A 19,487-nucleotide genomic window follows, 5' to 3' on the forward strand; every position below is an offset into this window, starting at 1 on the left:
TATTAACTCTCCAAAGAAAATGTTCTGGTACATTAAAGCATTCAGTCTGTAAAGCTGAAATTGCTATAGTGAAAGTGTCAGGAGGGCACTGACTCATCCACCTGTGCAGCCAGTATTTACTAAGCACCAATACAATTAGCATTGAACCAGGAAAAGGCAATGAAATGAACCAGACAGACCTAAGTTTGTAGCAATATTATACCCCTAAAGACTCATATGTTCTCAAAGCGTTAACACTATAAGAGGGACCATAGAGATACCTGATATTTTCACTACACTGAAGTGTGGAGCATAGACAGAACACTGCAGAGTAGAAACCAAGAGACAGGTAACAAGCAGAGATCAGTATGGACATGGTTACTTTATGACCAGCCTTAGAATTTTTGAAAAATTTTTAAAACTAAATTTATTTATTTTTCTTGGATATTTTATGTATTTATGTTTCAAAGGTTATCCCCTTTGCTCCCTCTCCCATGCCCCTCCTCCTCACCCTGCTTCTATCAGGATGCTCCTACTCCCACCCACCTACTCTTGCCTCTCCTCCTTTGCATTCCCCTACACTGGGGACACATGCCTTCACAGGACCAAGGGCTTCTCCTCTCATTGATGCCAGACAATGCCATCCTCTGCTACATGTGCAGCTGGAGCCTGGGTCCCTCCATGTGTATTCTTTGGTTGGTGGTTTAGTCCCTGGGAGCTCTGGGGTGCCTGGTTAGTTGATATTGTTGTTCTTCCTATGGGGTTGCAAACTCCTTCAGCTCCTTCAGTCCTTTCTCTAAGTCCTCCATTGATTTTTTTATAGATTAACAGGTCTACATGGACTTAAAGGATATTTTGTTATTATATATATATAAAAAACCATATATATGTGGTTTTTAAGCCCAAACCAATGGGAAATTGCTTTATTTGTTGTTTGCTGTGTTTCCCTTGTAGTTCAGGCCAGTCTCAAACACAGTCCTCTTGTCTCAGCCTCCTGAGTTACATGTGTATTAGAATTACATGTATATACTACCATCATGTCTAGCTTGTAAATTAATTTTTCTTAACCTAGAAGATTTTGTTTGGTATGAATTATAAATGTAATCTTGTTTTAAAAACTGTTTGTTTATTGTTAGTATGCTTTGTGCACAGGTGCTTGCCTGTGTGTGTTACAGACTCTTGTCTTGTGAGTGCTGTACCGGTGCTGAGAATGGAACATGGGGCCTCTGGAAGAGCAGCCAGAGCATGTCCCTGGCTGAGCCCTCTCTTCAGTCCCTTGGTGTTGGGTTTGACAGCAAGCCATCCCTTCCGGAGCCTCCCATCTCCTCAAATTAAGCATGGATGTTTGCCATTTATCTGAGTGTCCAGATACAGAGGGAAGAAGCTATGAGGTGCTGGGGAAATTTATTGGTGCAGTTCTATAATTTTTTTTAAAATTGCTGTTCTGGGTGTAGGTCTTATGTGAATTAAGTAAGTACACTATCACTGAACTAAATTTCCAGCCTCTGAAATTCAATTTTATTGAAACTAAAAATAATTTTACCTCATAAATATCTCATATGTAAAATTTAAGTATGTTCAAATTGTTATAAAGAGTAAAATATATTATTAGTTTTACTTTTATTCTTAAGTTTTAATTTATTAAAATGTCAGGTTGTGGACTTCATTAATTATAGATTATTACTACACACATACACACACACACACACACACACACACACACACACAAAACTGACTTTTACCTATATTAGGAGTCTTCATTATGAAGTTTATTTATACTTTGAACTCACAGAGATATGCCTGCTTCCTGAGTACTGGAATTGAAGGTGTCCACACTACACCTGGCTAATATCATGTTTTCTTAGTGAAGTAATATCTTCATAGTTTTCAGTGACCTAAGTTTTTTAGTAATTTTAATTAATGACAGATTAATATTCTGCTATCATAGGATTTATTGCTGAATTTTACTCAAAGATAGTATTCAAATAACCTCAAGAAAAGTTTACAAAAGAGTAGCTTTAAATAAATAGTTAAAATTTCATTAGAACTTTGTTTCTAATCTCAAAAGATAAGGTTAAAAATTGATGATCTGGAAAAAGAAATCTGGCAAAACCTAATTAATTCACGAGTTACATATGCCTTAATTATTTCACAGGATAATGCTTGATGCTATGAAGATAACATTTAAAAATAATTTAGAAAAACATAAAATACAAAAACATATTAACTAGTGATGAACAAATTACTGTTTTTGAAGTAACTTGGAAACAGGGTTTTAGAAGCTTGTATTTGACACAGTTATTCTAGGCATCGTTCATGTTTTTACATGCAGCACCATATTCAGTTGCTGCTTTAGCCTCACAGGGATCTTGCATGTGCACTAGTGTACCCATCTTGCTGTAAAAGGATAAAAGATGTGGAGAGTTACAGAACCGTCTCTGAGTCAGTCTCCTGTGGTTATTCATGCTAAGTCTTGATCTTCTGGTTTCTTGTGCAGAACTAGGAATTCTGTTAATCATTATTTGTTAAAACAACAACCACCACAAAACAAGTCTCATTAAGTGCTTTTTGGCTTCTGGGACAAACACAAGTGCTTCACAGTATTTTTAATAGACCTGTAATGATTATGTTCCATTATTTTACCAGTGAGCAAATGTATAGTTCAGAGAGTTTAAGCAACTTGTCCAAAGTCAGAAAGGCCTTAAGTAGCAGCAGTGACAGACCAAGCTGTCTCTTTTATTCCAAGGCCTGTACCCCAAGTGGTACAGTCTACATCTTCAGAAGAATGCATTTTCAAGATAACACATAAAATAATTTAGGAAAACATAAGATATAAAAATATCTTAACTAATTAGAAACAATTTAGCCATAATTAGCAGAATTCCTAAGCCTGATAGCTTTCAGGTATAATTCCGCACTAGGAACCAGAAGATCAAGACTTAGCATGAATAACCACAGGAGACTGACTCAGAGACGGTTCTGTAACTCTCCACATCTTTTATCCTTTTACAGCAAGATGCACATAGTGCACTAGTGTACATGCAAGATCCCTGTGAGGCTAAAGCAGCAACTGAATATGGTGCTGCATGTAAAAACATGAACGATGCCTAGAATAACTGTGTCAAATACAAGCTTCTAAAACCGTGTTTCCAAGTTACTTCAAAAACAGTGGTTTAACATTTGGCAAATATTTATGGAACAAATAAATATGTATGTTGAAGATTTAGTTGTGAACAAGAATAATATGTCCCTATTGTGGGGGAACCTAACATTTTAGAGGTAAGCTAACTAAACAAAGGAGCTGAAAGCAGATAAACGTTAGAGCAGCATAACCTGTCACCCTGCAAATCAAATAGAGTGTGTGTTTGCAAATAACGCCACATCTCCGATGGGCCAATACATGTTTTCAAAGGGAGGGAATAAAATGGAACATCATTATCCGAGCAGTCAAATGATGAGAAAAGACCTTGAAAGGATTGGAAGGTTGAATATTTGGGATGTTTGTTGTGCAAGGGTACTGAGAGCAATGGCTAATTTAGGAAAGTTTGGGAACAAAGTATCCACAAGGTTCCCTGCGCCACAGACAAGCTTATGGAAACCATATTTATTAAGTGTGATTATCTGAGGCACACTGGAGGACACACTAGTAGAATGTATGTTCTTGTGTTCTAGAAATTTAAAAATACAACTTGGCAGGGAACTAGGCCAGGTGTGATTTGCCATCACTTGTTTTCTTCTTCTGTCTTTGTCTGACATGTAAGTGACACAGTGTGGGAGGAAGTGTTTCAGAGCTACTGTGTAAATGGGGTAAATTCTGCTACAGTTCTGTGAGGGCTTCAAGAAACCCTTAAAGTACTGAAATATAATTTTTGTGGAGCCTAGGCACAGAATGCGCTTGCAGAAGTGTTCATGCCTGCAAACTTTAGGAAGGAGAAGAGATTTTTGTCTCTTTGCAGCTTTTGACAGTGCTCTTTGTTCTAATTAGCATGGTCTCAAAGTTGAGATTGCTATACCACAAGCACTGGGGAATCTTCATGGAGTCATGCCTGAAGAGTGTTAACTGTTTTGAAATATTTGGATTGTGCTTTGTGAAATCATTAACTAGATCATGCTCAAATTTCTTGCATAAAATATAGTTATGAATAAATATAAGAAAAAGGCAAGGATCTGGGGGTGTAGCCCAGGGGCAGAGTGCTTGCCTAGCATGTGCAAGGCCCTGGGTTTGACCCCTAGCATTACCAAAAACAAGGTACAATATAAAACAATAGATTTTGGGCTGAAAAGAGCTTTATATAAAGTAATTTACAATAAAGATATTATAAGATAGAGACATTAAAAATAGGATTAATTTGCTATAAACACAGTAGTCTCAGCACTGCCAACCACACAGAGACTGAAGGCGTCAGCAGTCAGACGTGAACTGACCTTCGCCTTGCCAAGGAAGCCATGATGTCCTGCAGCCAGACTCACAGGAAGCACGGGAAAGGAACACAGAAGCAAACAGGCTTCCTGCTGCCCCAGGGAGAGTCAGCAAGATGGCAGCTTCAATCATTTGGAATAACACTAAAGCAGCCTTAGGCTTTTCTCAGAATGGAAACATGTCACTATTACTGCAATACCTTAACAAATCAGAATGCAGAGAAACGAACACTTACACAATCCATCCTACAAAGGGCACTTTACTCAACATCTAAGTGGAAAACAATTATAAGGAAATTTCACAAAAATTGTCAGCGAACATAAATGACTAAGGGAAAAAATGTTTCTTTTTTTCCCCTTTCAACACACTTAATAGATTTTTAAAAAGCTTACCACTTAGAAACAATTTCCATTTCCAGTCTCCTTAAGAACTATTAATGTAAAGAAACTTAGATGAGGCACTAAGTGAAAAGTTTGGTATTCAATTGAGCTGCCAGGAAGAAATACTCATTTACTCCTCAACACAGCACCAGCTTACTGCAAGAGCTGATCAAAAGGAGTAAGTTTTCACAACATTTATATAGGAAGTCAAAAAATACTTCAAATATTTTGGGAAATTATCTAATCAGTGTACTTTTAGCATATGTCTAATCATGTATCCATCTTTGGTCAATCATCAAAAAATCAAAGGCGAATTGGCATGACTCAACTCTAACTCTAATACCGCATGATTGTGTCGTGTAAGCTTGTTTTGTGTGAGAGCTGCTGTGGGTTTAGCAGAGAGATTAACTACCGGACCTAAGCTGGCCTCCAAACCTTGGCCTGCTGATGCCTCTGGCTCTTTGAAGTCTGACCATCATACCTGGCAAAACAACAGTGGGAACTAGGACAGTGTCAGATCTAATCAAGTGCTCGCCACAGCACGGCTAACTACAGGCTTCACTAATTGGCCCAATTGAGGATTATACCTTTTGCTACAGATTCACGACAATAATTTAGTTAAATAATGTTCCCCTCCCTTATCTCTTCTAATTAAGATTCCAAAGTTGGAAGAAATAGGATTAGACAGTCTCACAACTGTGTTCTCCTTAAAGTGGAATGCATTTTTGATAGGTTCACTATGGCAATGTAGAATATATGTAGTAAAAACTAAACCAACTTCTGGAGAGTCTAAGAATCTGTGTCACTGCTGTATGCCTATATGACTAAGAAATTCAAGTGAAAATACTGGTATTTTCACATTTAAAATGTGAACATGTAAATTACACATTTAAAATGTGAACATGTAAATTACATTGTACTCCTATAGAATGTAAATATATGTGTGAGAGTGGGCATGCACCTATGACATTCACCCTGCATGTACATGTGGAGGCCAGATGGCAACACTAGGCTTCTCCTCTACTGCTTTGCCTTTTGATTTGGGACAGGGTCTCTCAATGGAGCCCACTCTTTTGGCTAGACTAGCAGGCCGGTGAACCTCAGGGATCCGTCTGTCTTTGCCCTCCCAGTGCTGGGGTTACAGGCATGCTTGGCCACACCTGGGTTTTATATGTGTCTGGGACCAAATTCAGGTTCTCATGCTCATGCAGTAAGTATCCTGTCCACTGAGCTCTCCCCTTGGCTTGGGTTTATTTTTGAAAAATGATTTCATTCAGACAAATAAAAACATGTTCAATACTTTAGTTTTGTTATTGGCAGTACATTTATGAAAACAAGCTAACTTATACAGCAGTCAGGACCTGTCAAGGACATTGTCAGAAAGATTATATTAGACTGTATGGCCCATGATACTACCACCTACTAGGATTTGTAGTTATTTCAGTGACGTCCCTGTGAGTTGATGGGCTAGTTTCCTTCTCTTCATCTTTGGGTATGTTAAACATATTTCACCTTCCTACTTATCATTAACAACTGGAAAGGTCATAGAAAATAAATACAGAGAAGTAAATCTAGACCTGATGGTACCACGCAACAATCTGAACTGTTAATATTGTCATAGTGGCTAGTAGCCTATGGGACTTTATACTTTGCAAAATGTGAACGTTTCAGATAATTCTGTGAAGCAACATCAAGCTATATTGTCATATTTTCATGAAGCTAATTTACAGCAAAAGCAAATGGAATTTTGGTGTTAGCAGTTAAGGATAAATCTATTCAGTAAATACAGCAGGGCTTGCTAGTTTATAGTAATAGGCTGGCCAAGTATTTGTGAGAAAAAAAGCCTTGGTGGCTGTAGAGTTATTGAGGTCTCATCTTCTTAACTGGGGTCAGGTAACACAAGGCAGTCTTGAATAAGCTCGAGTTCCTTTGACAGTCTATGGTCTCAATATGTAGTCTATAAGACCCAGATACACTAATTATTGAATTTGGGCCAGTTCAAACCTCCATAGCTGCTCTTCATCTATCTGCTGAACATTTGTAGTTATACAATGTACTTTCTGGGAATTTCAGCACAACTCAATTGTCAACTTCCCAACTTGAACCTAGAAACTGTGATGCTTAGAGTTGAAAAACTGTCCCATAAGGAAGCAATTTTTTTTGTAATAATTTTATAGATGGTGCAGCTAATGTAATAATATATTATCACTTGTTAGAAAATTAAATTAGTAGAATGTGAAAACAAAAAATACAAAAAATTACATTCATGTAAAAATGCTGTTTCTCTAACATCAAATTCAACGCAGCCCCACTTCAAATCCTACAAACTATGTACCAGCAGTGCACCACAGTTATAGAGTTTAGTTAGTGACACTACCAACATTATTAAAGAAAAACAAACTGCCACACAGAAAGATCCTAAGTTTAGACAGTCATTTCAGCTCAGTGTTGAGGCCAGTGCAAAGTTACAAATTCGAGGGAGTGGAGCGTCTGTGGTTGGTGCACACATATGTGGGCTCCAGTGTCAGCACTATAGACAGCATTCTGCTGTGTTTTTCACAAAGGGCAATATATGCAGCCTCAAAGTTACAGGAAATTGTAACAATTTATTGTGATAAGTGTTTTCTTCTGAATCAGAAGGACATGAAGGAACATCAGTATGTACTCTAAGAGGGAGAAAACACTGCTCTGTTTTTGAGTCTCTCCAAGTTGACAAGTATTGGAAAAGTTGCTTTACCTGTCATAAACAAAGGCCAATGGCTAAATAGGATTTAGTAGCACCCCTCTCTCCTCTGCTCTGTGCCTCTATCCATCGCTCCTTTGTGAGTCATGAGACTTTAGGTACATCCTATAAATCTGCCTGTGTGGAATTGGAACTTTACCCACTGAGCCAGGCTTTGCTTCTGGGAACAACACAGATTCAATGCCCAAGACACTACCACTTCAGACTTTTCAGAGGAATATAGCTTGTACTTTATTTTTGTTTAAAAATGTCAGATTTATGTACTTCTATTAGTTTTGTCATTTAAAATGGCCTTTACCCTGAATCTATATTTTATAAAACCCCAAATCCTTACTTATTAGATAAACCAAGGTGACAAAGAGTTTGATTGACTGTTCTTGAATATTACATTTTTAAAAAGGTGACTTCATTTTTGTTTTGTTTTCAAATACTGCTTCCAAATCACAAGGTGACAGTTACGATTCTTTTAGCTTGTGTAATAACAAGAAGCCTGTGTGGCTAATTGGCATTCTCCATTAGAACCTCCTGCTATTCAAGGGAGTGGTCTCATTTGACATTATGCAGTCATTTTTATGCTCCCCATAAGACACTGAGCAAGGTCATAAACAGGATTCACATGATCATCCTTCTTTGGGCACAATAACTTTTCTACTGAAGAATTCTTGCTTAATTTGCATATAATAGAAATAATACCACAGACCTAGTTTTAAAAATATTGGGAAATTTGGAAAAATAACTATGTAGAGGGAAAATTATATTTGAAATATAAATTCAACTTAAAAAGTGGAAGCATACTTTTGCCAGACAATAAGCTTAAACCTAGTTCTCTAAATGTTTATGATGATAAGTCACTCAGTATTCCATCAGAAAAGCTGAGACAATGCTGGCCCAGTTACAATCTTGGGTTCCATTTCAATGGCATCTTTTGAGAAGTAAAGCAAATTAGCTCAAGAATCACTATTTCTACACACTCCTCTCGGGGCTTTAAGTGGCTTTTGAAGGGAGTATTCCCCAGATGAGGAACTTCTAACACTCCTGCAGAGATGACCTGCCTGAAGAACTGGCTGTCTGATTAACTATTAACTACTCTCAATAGGATTAGATAATTAAGGACATTGATGACCATTAATTAGGAGGAGGGCACATTAATTTGTCACAGGATAGGACCCTTATGATGATTTATAGGTTAGTGCTACTTGTAAATGTAAAGGCACAGAGAAAGAGAGAGAGCCATTAAGTTACCTTATCAAGTGGCCAGCTTAAAGAGGGCAGAGGGTCAGAGAAGGGCCAAAGTGGTCACTTTAAGGGTGAAGTCCCAAACACCAAAGCAGTGCCAAGCCACATTGATGATCATTTGGTGATGAAGTTAAAAATATGCTAATTTATTGGTGGTAATTCTCCCTTTTTATGGTTTCAAGCAGTTAAGACAAGTGGCCTGCTTAAGAGCTTTTCATTCGAAAAGAGATTAAACAACATGGTTTGTCAAGGCAGTTTGGCTGTTTTATGTCTTTGTTTAAAAAAAAAAATTGCACCAACTATACTGATAACTATCACACCACCCAAATGCCATCTCTCTGAACATTTACTTCATTAATAAATATATCAACCCTAATTGCTTAATAGTTCCACATTCATTTGCTCTTTAGCAAGATTGAGCTGAAATAACTCTTTTGAATTGCTTTCTGTCATCCTGCTTGCAGAAAGGTCACAAAAATGCACATGTAGAAAATTTACATCCAGCCACTAATATAACTCATACTTTGTTTAATTCAACATTTTAAAAATTAAATGTAATCTCCATGATATTAAAAATCAAACCAAACCAAATAAAACAAAGAACCTTTATGAGGTAGGCATAAAACTTGTTATCCATACATAGTTGTGGGTAGCATTCATATTCCACACACAGTAAGCACAGCTCATTAACATTTAATTAAATGCTTTTGAAAGCCTTGGAGAGTCACGTCGTATTTATCATTTGAGTTTGGAGCTTATTTTTAATAGCTATTATAGACATTCTTTTTTTTGCTGTACCTGAATAAAAATACATGATTAGAATGGAGGAAAATATAACAAACAATTAGTTTGTTATAACAAAAGTACTTAATTTGTGGCCGGAAATGTGTTTAGATGTTTTATTACAGTGAGAATCAAGCATAAGGGGACCATTTACCTTAAGGCAGTAAACTAAAACATAAAAAGTCTCTTACCTCAATGGTGAACAGCTTCCTTTTTAACTTAAAAGCTAAGTCTTTGACATCCGATTCATCACAAGTCAAGTTATTAAGCCGAGGAATCTTCCGTATATGGATTAGACCTCATGGAAAGGAAATTAAAAGAGAAAGCCTTAAGTGCTGTCATCAGAGGCATAAATTAGGGAGTCTTACAGCAGAATCTGTAAATTTACACACAAGCATCCTCCCTTTAAACTGGAGCTGACTACTCGGAGCAGTGAAGCAAATGGTGTGATTATACTCATGTAATCAAGCAGAATAAGATAAACAGAAATCCTGAGTGAGGAAAGCTAAGTGCACTGTGGTACAGGAGGACAGATGTAAAGAGGGACCTTAATACTTGTCAAAACCTCAGCCAGTCTGCGTGCAATTTTCTTTCGTATTTACAGTAAGCAAATATGGCGATCACCTTGCGTGCTGCCCACAGCACCACTCAGTGATCTTTATGTTATTAAATGCACCAGTAAGCAGCCAGCAAAACACAGCTTTTGGGTTACTGATAACCTGCAAAACACCAATAAAAAGTATTCCATTTTGTGCGCTGAACAAACTATTGAAGAAAACTACATTTCAGTATGGTCTAGGATCAAACATTAGTCTGTATGCCATCCGGAAACACTGATTTTTATGGCACGTTAGGCCCTTATGTGGCCATTAGAAGCTCTGCAGCAGTGCTAGGTAAACCGTGAGCTCCAGGCCTCATCAGCAGAGACACTTGCTAATCTTTACTGACAAGGCACTGGATGGCTTTTGTGTAGTTTCTGACTAAGCGAGGGGTCAGTTCCCACAGATGAAGACACGTAAGGTTCTTCAGCACATCTTTTTGCCTGACTCAGCTCATATTTAAAAACACCATGTCAGGGATACAGATACTTGACCATGGGATAAGAGACATCGAATGTCAGATTGGAGTAGACAGACCTTATTTATAGAACTGCGTGCGTGTGTGCGTGTGCGTGTGCGTGTGTGTGTGTGTGTGTGTGTGTGTGTGTGTGTGTACATGTGCATGCATGCGCATGCTCAGTAATGTGTGCATGCATTCAAGTTTAGAGTATGTTATAACTTTTATTTCCAAGTAATTCACCAAAATAAATATGCTTACATTTCAAATATAATGTTGTAATAAATAATTTGAAAATTCCATAGGCTGCATTTTGATCATATTTACTACCTACTTCTCATTAAGACAATAGCTTATAACAATTAAACATCTCATACACACTTAATTTAGTAGAATATACTTAATAGAAATAAGGACAGCACATTTCTTATTTTTCCCTACATGTGTTAAGTTAGGAGGCCTTATTAATTAACTCATTAATTATTTTATTCTCAGTTCTTTTTTATTATAAGAAAGTTTACAAATACTTATTACACATGAGGAATAATTTATTCAATCAGGGATTTCAGCACAAAGAATGACAGCTCAACTTTTGAAATGTTTTAAGCAAAATATATTTGTAATATAAAACAAAGTTTTAGTAAGTTTATAAGTGAACACTTATAAATGGTAATGTAACTTAAAATAACAAGGCAGGAGGTTCAGTCTCTACCATCAAAACCAAACCAAACCAAAAAAAAATTAATGTAGTAAAATGTTCAGTCAATTTTTTTTTTTGGTTTATGTCAGGGGACAAGACAAGGTAATATGTATTCCTTTTTAAAGTGCTAAAACTGGGGATTGAACTACAGCCTTATTGGAAAATACTCTACCATTAAACTACATTTCAGTCTAGGATGTACCTTACCACATAGCTAGCTCTATAAATTATAAACCTGTATATATCACAGAAAGACTGGTACGCTATTACAGGTTGAGTATTTGTTATTCAAAATGCTTAGGGCCAGAAGTAGTTCATATTGTACATTTTAAAATTTAGGGGCATTTGTAAACATGGCTGATTTCACATAAACCTTAAGCCACTGGTGCAACAACTTCAGACCCTGGATTTGACTACTCAGTTATCATAATCTGCAATCTAAGTTTGACGAACAGTTGAAATAGAATATTAACCAAGAGGAAAAATATTTAACAGTGGAATAAAACTTCCACCATGTTATAGCAGATGTTCTAATTAGACCAGAAGGACGCTTTCAAGTATGTGAGAAGCACTCAGTATATGTTTTTTTCATGATAAAGATGATGCTTACCATGATAATCCTTATACAATGGGTTGGTCTCTCTCTCTGAACCAATAAAAGATTCCAGACCAACTACTGTATCTGACAAATTTCTCACACGGGTAGTAATTGCTTTATTCTGAAAAAAAAAAAACATGGAAACGGAATACTCATGTTATAATTAATTACAAAATAAGACATCTACACAATGCTACTATACCATCCTGAATACAAATCTTAGTGGAGGTAAGAGACATTAATAAATAAAAGTTAAATATACTACAGTCTGAAAAACAGATGAAATAGCCTCCCAGTTGAATGATCTGATCTAATAGGTATTCTGTGTTAATTTGGAGAGTTGAACACAAGGCAAAACTTCATAGAAAACATTAAATATTGTTCTTTGGCCAAATGAAGGAGGTTAACTTGACTTTCTCATTACTTTGCTCCAGTCTGCTGGAGAAGGCAGCAGACAATGGGACTCGAAAGGATAGATGGCACAGGGAAAGCATGGCGAGAGGCTCTCTGCTGCCCATGAGCTGGGACTGGTGTCATCCCCATAATACCTCAGGTCCTGTGACATATTCAACACATGGGAAGGTCCAGGTAAGGGGATGTAAAATGGCTAGTTCTGGAGTCTCCTGTGTCCCTTTCCAGATGCTGCCATCTGGCTCTAGAGTAACAACAAAGAAAGGCAAAGGAACTGTGACTAGCACTGACAATGGCTGACACCTTCTTCTTGACCACAGCTCTAGATGAATCCAATAGGGCTAAATAGAAGAGCTTAGGACGTGTCCTGGTGCTGGATTAAAACAATACATAAACACGGTTCTAAGCAAAGAATACCAGTTGCCAAATAGTAGTGATCCAAAACCATCCAGAACTCATGGCCAGGAAAGTGAAGTCACTGCCTAGTTAGCCACTCACTTTTGCATCATCTTACTTCACGGAAAGGCAGTATTGCTTGAAGGGTGATTCCTGACAGGCTGATGAGCCTGGAAAGTTTAATTATACAACACAATATCATCATCAGGACATTTATGTCTACTGACACAGACTGTTAAAATAAATCACTCTTTGTAAAATTTTGTAATTTTGAAACTCATTTTATAGACTGGTAATATCATTAGTTTAATAAAAACTAATTTTAGACAAAAAAGATAGGAGATATAAGGCAGTCAAGAAAACTGATCTGTTTGCTGCTATGTCTGCTGTTAGAGGAGAGAGAGATTCTCATTTTATGAATCCTTCATGATGACTACTGGGCTTAGTGCTCTTCTTAAGTGCCTTTATGAAGAGTGATCGGGATGGAGAGTAAAGGGGTTGACTGATACTGTGTGGTTCAAAGGGACATGCACAGCAGTCTGGGTTCCAAACATTCTGCTGAAATGGTTGCTTAGCTCAAACCTTAGTATTCGAAGCTCATACATACTGTGTGGAGGCCATGTTAGCCTTTAATCTGTGCTCTCATAAGGGGACAGTGTAAACAAATTTTCCCTAACTTAAAAAAAGCCTTTCAATTATGTGGACACACTATAAAATACATATAATATTTGCAAATGGCTATTTTTCCTAAGGCAATTCTTCACTCAATGGTGAGAAAATAATCCAGATTGATTCCTTCCTTTCAGTGCGGTGCCACAGGGGATGGTGCTCCTCCAGAAATAACAGGGGCTTCAGGGGCCAGAAACATGCTCCTCTCAATATTCCCTCAGCCAAAGACCATTATATCAAACTCATCCAGGTTGGGTTTCAGCCAGTTATTCTTCACCCAAACAAAAATGTCTGCCAGACATTCCAACAGCTGGGAGACAGTTCACAATGAGTCAACTTGAAAATGATTCATTGTGCTGAGTACTGAACAATGTTGGGATGGGGGTGGGGTGTGGCTGGGTTGGTAGTAAAGGGTGAGAACAAGTGGGAGATGAAGAAAAGCCATGTGGTTCCCTATCAAGAAGAATCCTGGATACTAAGCAGCAGGATCCTATCACTTCAGTTTTAGTATAAATTCACCTGAGAAGAGTACTGACGTTATGGACCTTCAGATGGGCAAGCGCTTGCTTATCAAGGCTACTGACAGTATTCTTAATCCAAAGGTCAGATTTCCTCTTATCTATAAATAAAAGATAGTCCTTGTGTCTAAATATCAGAGTGTGTTAGAGTTCACCTATTCAAGATTTTAGGCATATCAACTTGGGTCTTCTCAAATGTATATTAATAGAACTGTAAGGTCTAATGATGACTGATTTCTCTTCTAATTCTTCTCTAACAGTAAAGAAGTACTGTGTATTTAAATGACTAACCCAACACTGTTATTTCTGTTTTTCACTTAACTCTAATGTTAACTAATAAGACATTGAAAGACATCAATTTTTTAGGTCTTTTAAAAGAAAGCTTATAATTGATTAATTATATTTTCCAAAGAAAACTAATGGATTCTAAATATAAAACAGCACGTAGAGCCTGAATTCAAAGTTTCTCAGAAATGTGTTAACTTATTCATGTATTTTATTTATGGTATTTATAAGCTCTATATTTGTGTCACTGTAATTAATTATAAACTAAAATCTATCCAAAAGGTTTTATGAAGCTGTAGGTCGAGAAACACATTTAATTGTATTGTTACCATAAAGGAAGTTACATTTAACAGTGACCTTACTATTTTTTGCACAACTACTCTGCAAAAGTTGGAACAGTATAACTAAGTAGACTAACTGTGAAAACTAGAAAGTATCTGACAGCATCTATAGAATAAGAATAATGGAAAACTATAAAAGAATAACATCTACATTTCTGGCTGAGATAACCTTTATTTTTTATAACATACACAATGAGTTTCTTGCTATTTATAGGAACATAAATGATATTTGGGCATGGTAATACAGTTTTTTCTAAATTTAAAAAAATATGTGATTGCTTGTGTATATTCAAGATTCTTTTAGAGTATGGTCCATTGATGTGATATTATCTTAGAGCTATGTTTATAAAAAGAAGGTCATCCTTCAAGTCACTGTATTATTACTAAATGGCCTTTTAGATGAAGGTATGTTAATTTTTGTAAGAGAACAAAAATTGCATGTAGAAACCCCCTTGGGAGCATAATAGTCCTAGTTCAGTTTGTCAGGAACACACTGTACATAAAATCATCATCATATGGCCAGTGGTGCTTAGAAATCTTTAGTATAGCGACTAGAGTGGAGATTTTGACATAGAACTTCTATATTCTTATCCTCCTGGACTCTAAACAGTTTTATTTATTGGGAAAGATGTCAAACTTCCTGCTCTTTTGTTAAAATTAAGTAACAGAATCTATGCATCAAGTCCTAATACACATATTTGAATATCATTCCTATTTTAATATTGAAATTGCTAAATTAAAGTTTCAAGTGAGAAACACTTAACCAAGGTTAACAGAACTTAGTCATTATGACTAAATTAATGGTTATAGTGCACATGTGCCTTAATGACATCACCCAAGTATGTACAACGATATTGCCACCCCTCCTCCTTGCCCATCTGGATAGGAAATCTAGGAAGACTCAAAAATCCTTCTTAGACTAGACAAATCTCCCTCAGCTCCCGGGTGAAAGTTGTCAGTTCTGGAAAGTAGCCAAGACAAGACTCGGAGGGAAGCCAGAAGAGAAGAGAGCTGGTGTCCAGGAGTTTTTGGAGTTGGCTGGCAATCTCAGATAGCATTGTCATAAGTTGTAGACAGGGTCCTTAAAATGTTCTGTTTCAGCGTAATTTCTTAGTTACAGGAACTTAATGCACATTGGATGCTGCTGCAAGTAAACGAGGCAAAGCTGACTACCCTGTTGTCCGACATTTATTCTCCCTTACATTTACAAGAACCTGGTGAGCTTTTGCTTTGACTGTTTGCTTGCTTTGAAAGAATGGTAGCACATTTTTATTTAGTATATGTCAAATCCATTAAAAGAATTTTAAATTCTCAGATTAATTTAAGCCTCCCTTTCAATTCAAAGCTCATAAAGCTAACGTAGCAATTTTAAGGTAAAAATTGAACTCCTGCCCACATAAAGCTCCAACGATTGTTCTGAGGAAGCCCTTAGCTAACAGAGCCGGCTGGACACTCCCTTCTGTGATGGCACCAATTACCACAGCAATAGAGAGGAGACAGTTTGTGGCAACACAGGATACGTTTCTCATAAATATTTTAACTTGAAGATTAAAAAGTTAATTAGTCATCATTTTAACTTTCCAGAGAAATAGACCAACTGAAATAAAGCAGACATACACTGTGTCAAGAATGACCTCTTGGGTTGCTCCATTTATACTATCTAAGACAGACAGCGAAGAACAAGAGAGGAGAGTTCTCATTCGAGGGCAGTGTGAAGGTCACTCTGGACAAAGCACAGTTCCAGGTAGGGAGAAGGGGCTACTTAAGCTCCTTTCTGTTTGACGGCTACATGACAGGAGGTGTGCAGGTGCATGTGGGTCTCCCACAGTCGAGCCTGGGACACAGAACCTCTTCTGAAGTGTACATATTTCTTTGTTATGAAATCCAACACTAAAGTTAGATAAGGGATAAATCTAGCAATATATGAGGAAGAATACGTTATACTTCTTATATGTTCAATTCTATTAAAGCAAAGACTATAAAATGATTTTGATGATTTTGTTCATTATTTTTGAGCAGTTTTATCTGACAAAATTATACTGAGTTACAATGGCTATTAAATTAATTGTTGCAGATTTAATGTGTTATTGAAACTCACAGTTTGTTTTAGAATATAAAGACAACTTTTTGAAAAGGAGGTAATTTAAATGAAACCTATCTGTTGGTATCATCACAGAATAATGTTCATACAAGGAAGTAATAAAACAAACATTTCTCCCCCTAAAGGTTAAAACATTTTACAGAGGACCTAAAGGCAAATCTATTTAGCTTGAAAGAGAAAGAACTTATTGATTTTTCTCACATTACTGGGACTAGGCAATGAAGTCCCATATTTTTGTGTGTTCTAGCTAATCAACTCTGTGCCTAACTTTGTTATGAAAAGGGTGGTTCTTCATTTGTTTTAGAGCATGGTTTTAGAAACACCATTTGCTTTCACGACAGAGTAGATATTTTTGAGTTTTGCCTTTTTTCAGTCAACATTCTCTTAAATATTAACAGAAGACTTTCAGAAATGGGATGCACAAGATACAATAAAAAGTAGGTTAGAATAAATAAGGGCATGCAGTATTCAGAAGCAATTTCAGACTTTCCCAAAACTTTATGTCATCTAATTTTACATTATGAAAATTAATCAGGTACTTGGTTCTTTATGTTTTGTTTCATGAGAGACTTTCAAGTGATATATTCTACTTTACTTCTTTATACTTAAATCCCCAGAATGCAATCACAGACATCCCCAAAACAGAGTGTCCAGTCAGTGTCTATGCTGCTGTGGCAAGTTAAAGATACTAAAGTTTAAGATCAGCTTAGAATAATATCACATTGAGCACAAAATTATAGCCTGTCATCAGAAACAGACAGCCAGAGCCAGGTCCAGATGGGAGACTGGCTGGGGAAGGCTGAGGCAGGTGGGGAAGTGACAGGAACCTGACAGAAGACAGGACTACTCCCTCTGCTGGCAAGGCCCTCACTTGCTTGGATTTTCAACTCATAACTAGCTTTTCTTTCATTATTTAAGATATAACCAATAAATTATTTAAGGTGTCCCCCTTTCAGTCTTCTTTATCCACACATCTTCTAATACCCTACTTTCAGTATATGAATTTTTCTAATATATAGGGATCCAATGTTTCACCAGGAGGTCTAATTATTTATCTTGTAATCTAATTACATCATAAACAGATCTAGAAGTGCTTTATAATATAAGCTTTCTAAAATTAATAATGCCTTTAAAGTATACTTCTGCATATAGCTATATATACCCATATACGATTTAAAGAAAGAGTCTTGGGTTATAGACATCCCAGTCTCTTTCCTGGCTCTGTGTAATGCTCTGTAATGAAATAATATAGAAATGAACCATATAAATCAACTATACAGGGAACAAGGAAACAGCATGTCACAGCAAAACAGCAGAGATGTACAGCGCCAAACCTATCTGACAATCTAATGATCTGAACGTACAGATATTATGTACTAATATTAAGAACTAATGATTACACAAAAAACTAGTTAAATTTTACAGAAAAATTATTCGATATTTGGTTTTCAATGTAAGTTAATAGCTGCAGCAAAAACATTTAGTAAAAATCTGTTCTAAGATTTTGGCCTACAACCAGAAGCTCCCAGAACAGGAGGGATCAGCTTTTTCACCCACTGTTCTCATCTGAATCCTGGCTTAAAAGCTATTCCAGCTCCCAGCTTTCCAGAAGGCTCCATCCCAGGAATCCTTGCCTGCCATTTGGTTTGCTGCTTTTAATCTCCTAGGACTTTCTTAGTGGCTCTACTCTGCTGAACTGGCACTTGCTTCTAGAAGTGAGTTATTATTAAACCTGTAGGTCAATTGTGGCACTAACAACTCTTTGGAAGCTTTCAGCCACAGTGTACAATTTGCTAGTCTAATTAAATATTAATTCTAAGTGTTACATTTTGTGGCTAAGAGCTTTTATTTTCCATCATCACCCTGGAAGAGAAAGAGGTTACAAGGCTAATTTAATCTCTTCCTTTGTACTCCCCAACATCAAAAATTAACTATGTAGGGTATGAAAACATTATTAAAAGAGCTAGAACTCTTTATATAATAATAATGTAATTAATAGCAAAGGGCTAAAACATAGCATCAGGGCATACTATTTGACCTGGTATTTAAACAGCTGGAAAATATTAATCATAACAAACATATTTTGTCTTAGCATTAAGAAATAACTATAATTTTTCAAAGATACTAAGTGTTCTTTCAGGAAGGGCAAAAATCTGAGTAAAAGTTAGCAAAAATAATTTATAAAACTTCATTTTCTCAGGGATTTTTCAGATAGCTTGTAACACAAAGGATAAAAGATTTAATAATTTTATGAAATAACTACACAATCAAACTTTTAATTCTTTTTTGATTTGAAAAAACTATATGAAAATAATGTAAAAGACCATTCCTTATTTTTCTTGTATCCAGTTCTCATCTCTTGAACACACAGGTCCCTCCCTACTTCTGCTTTCAGAACAGCCGTGTCTGTGCCTAGGCACAGGTCACAGTAAAGAGGATGTGGTCCAGCAGCCTTAACAACGACTCACTCTCTATCGCTAACACAGGACTACACATCAACCACAATACAAAACATAATCGCAATTGTTTTAGGGAAAGTGGGAAAAAAAACCCAAAATGATTACTTTCTTTATGTTGTACTGAATATACTTTAGTTAGATGAAACATAATAGAAGGGTTCTAAATGGTATTTTTTCCTTTTCAGTATGAACACAAATCTGATTGGCAACTACTACAACTTGCTCCTATTTAATGCATATAACTACATTAAGACAAAATGTTCCACTTACTGCTGTAGATGCTCTGTGTAGACAGAAAATTACAGATATTGTAAAGTGTAAACATTTCAGTCATTTTTGAAGAAGAAAATCAATCAAATATATAGTGCATGTATGATGTACACAAGCTGTGGCCACGTTAGAATCTAAAAGA

The 19,487-nt window shown here is 36.4% G+C and overlaps 1 protein-coding gene across 7 annotated transcripts in view; it reads right to left on the reverse strand.

Moving 5' to 3' along the window:
- Elp4 (elongator acetyltransferase complex subunit 4) overlaps positions 1-19,487 on the reverse strand; it is a 222,944-nt gene that overhangs the window by 95,956 nt on the left and 107,501 nt on the right. For all 7 annotated transcript variants that reach the window (XR_005501986.2, NM_001115047.2, XM_039105869.2 and 4 more), the window contains exons 8-9: positions 11,908-12,016; positions 9,733-9,839 (exon numbers count right to left, since the gene is read on the reverse strand). Coding sequence is in view for 6 of the 7 variants with exons in the window: in NM_001115047.2 (NP_001108519.1) it covers positions 9,733-9,839; positions 11,908-12,016 (216 nt within the window). In the remaining variant the exon portion in view is untranslated. The remainder of the gene's footprint in view (positions 1-9,732; positions 9,840-11,907; positions 12,017-19,487) is intronic.

The sequence above is a fragment of the Rattus norvegicus genome, chromosome 3 (assembly GCF_036323735.1).
Source record: "Rattus norvegicus strain BN/NHsdMcwi chromosome 3, GRCr8, whole genome shotgun sequence".
Taxonomy (NCBI): domain Eukaryota; kingdom Metazoa; phylum Chordata; class Mammalia; order Rodentia; family Muridae; genus Rattus; species Rattus norvegicus.